Source organism: Nicotiana sylvestris, chromosome 12 (genome assembly GCF_000393655.2).
Source record: "Nicotiana sylvestris chromosome 12, ASM39365v2, whole genome shotgun sequence".
Taxonomy (NCBI): domain Eukaryota; kingdom Viridiplantae; phylum Streptophyta; class Magnoliopsida; order Solanales; family Solanaceae; genus Nicotiana; species Nicotiana sylvestris.
Window position 1 is genome coordinate 90,064,616 of NC_091068.1, and position 1,814 is coordinate 90,066,429.

The following is a 1,814-nucleotide window of genomic DNA, read 5'->3' on the forward strand; positions in this document are numbered from 1 at the left end:
TGTCATTTTTCTACCCTAAAAATCGTAATGACAAGTCATATGAACCTACTCACGTATCTCAACTTGTTGAGAAATCTCTTTCTAAAGCACTATCATTCTATTATCCTTACGCTGGAGGACTAAAGGATAGTTCCTTTGTTGATTGTAACGACGTTGGGGTTGAGTTATCCCACGTTCGTGTCCATTGTCCCATGTCTGAAATTTTTAATCACCCTTACACTGATGCTGAACATGTAGTTTTTCCAGTAGTCCAACCTTACGGCCACAATGAAGGAAATTTAGCTATAACTCAGGTAAGTTATTTTTTGGTTTAACCATCTGGTATCCGGAGGCCATATATGTATGCAGTCAAAACTCTCTATAACAACACTTCTCTATAAAAGCCAAATATTTCCGAAACCAAATCTCATATTCTATTATAATATGTGTTTTCTATAACAGCAATTTACTATAACACCCAAAAATATTTGGAACAAATGAGACTGTTATGGAGAGGTTTGACTGTACTGACCCCACTAGTAGTGGCAAAATCGTTATAGAAAACAGTTAACCACCCATATTATCCACTAAAAATGGGTTGGATAATGAACTTTTTAAAAACGGGTCAAATATAGATAAAAATCATATTATCCATTTAGAAAATGGATAACCAATGAGTTTAGCTTTTATATTTGTGAAGCCTCAAATTGGGGGTTCCTTAAGTTTGGGAGACTAAGAATTCTCCCAAAAGTGATCATATTCAAGAAGTCATGGAACCATATTATCTGTCGGTTAACCCGTTTTGTATCCGTATTAAATATGGATCTAGTCGGATAATTTATTCGTTTTTTTCATTACCCGTTTTCGACCCGACCCGCCCGTTTGACACTCCTAAACCCGACTAATCCAGATTTTGATCAGGTAAGCCATTTTGATTGCGGAGGAACGGCAGTTGGTGGATGCTTATCGCACAAGATTGGAGATGGTTGCACCGCCAGTAGTTTCTTGTACAACTGGGGGGTTTTGAGCCGTGATATAAGTGCAAATTTATCTCGTCCTCATTTTGTTGAAGACTCCATCTACCCTCAATCTAGTGATCCCTCTATTCTGTCAAAGTCTATAAAGTCAGAAGAACCTGGATATCTAGGGAAAAGATTTATTTTTCCTGCTGCTAAAGTAAATGCACTCAAAGCCATATTTTCTATGGATTCAGGAGTATGCAATCCTACTCGAGCCGAAGTTGTGACCGCACTCCTTTATAAATGTGCTGTAGCTGCACGAAGAGCGAATTTTGGTTCATTTAGACCATCTTCCTTGTTTCAAGTGGCAGATATGCGCCAAAGGCTGAACCCATCTTTGTCACAAGATGCATCTGGAAATATTGTATCTGGATTTTTGGTGCCAATAACCAATGAAAGGGAAATGTATTGTCCAAGATTGGTTAGTGAAATGAGAAAGGAGAAAGAGAAACTTGTGGATAAAGATAATATTAACAAAAATGCATTTATCTCAAAAGTAATTGCTTCACTTGAAAAAGGGAAAAACAATGAATCTGATGATTATTATTGTAGCAGTTTGAATGCATTCCCGCATTATGAAACGGACTTTGGTTGAGGGAGGCCAGCTAAAGTGAGCATGGCAACTGGCCCCTTCAGTAAATTATTTTTTCTAATTGATAATCAAAGTGGAGGTGGAGTTGAAGCTATAGTCATGTTGGACGAACAAGACATGTCTATATTTGAAAGAGATCCTGAGCTTCTGGAGTTTGCTATTCCAGCTCCAAATCTTTAATTTAAAGCGTCTTCTCGTCAATCTAATTTTATACTACGTCTAAT

The 1,814-nt window shown here is 37.4% G+C and overlaps 1 protein-coding gene across 1 annotated transcript; it reads left to right on the forward strand.

Moving 5' to 3' along the window:
• Positions 1-1,182: 1,182 nt before the first annotated feature.
• LOC138883346 (acyltransferase Pun1-like) lies at positions 1,183-1,593 on the forward strand. Its single transcript, XM_070164028.1, has one exon. It carries the CDS (start codon positions 1,183-1,185, stop codon positions 1,591-1,593), a length of 411 nt encoding a protein of 136 aa, XP_070020129.1.
• Positions 1,594-1,814: the final 221 nt, after the last annotated feature.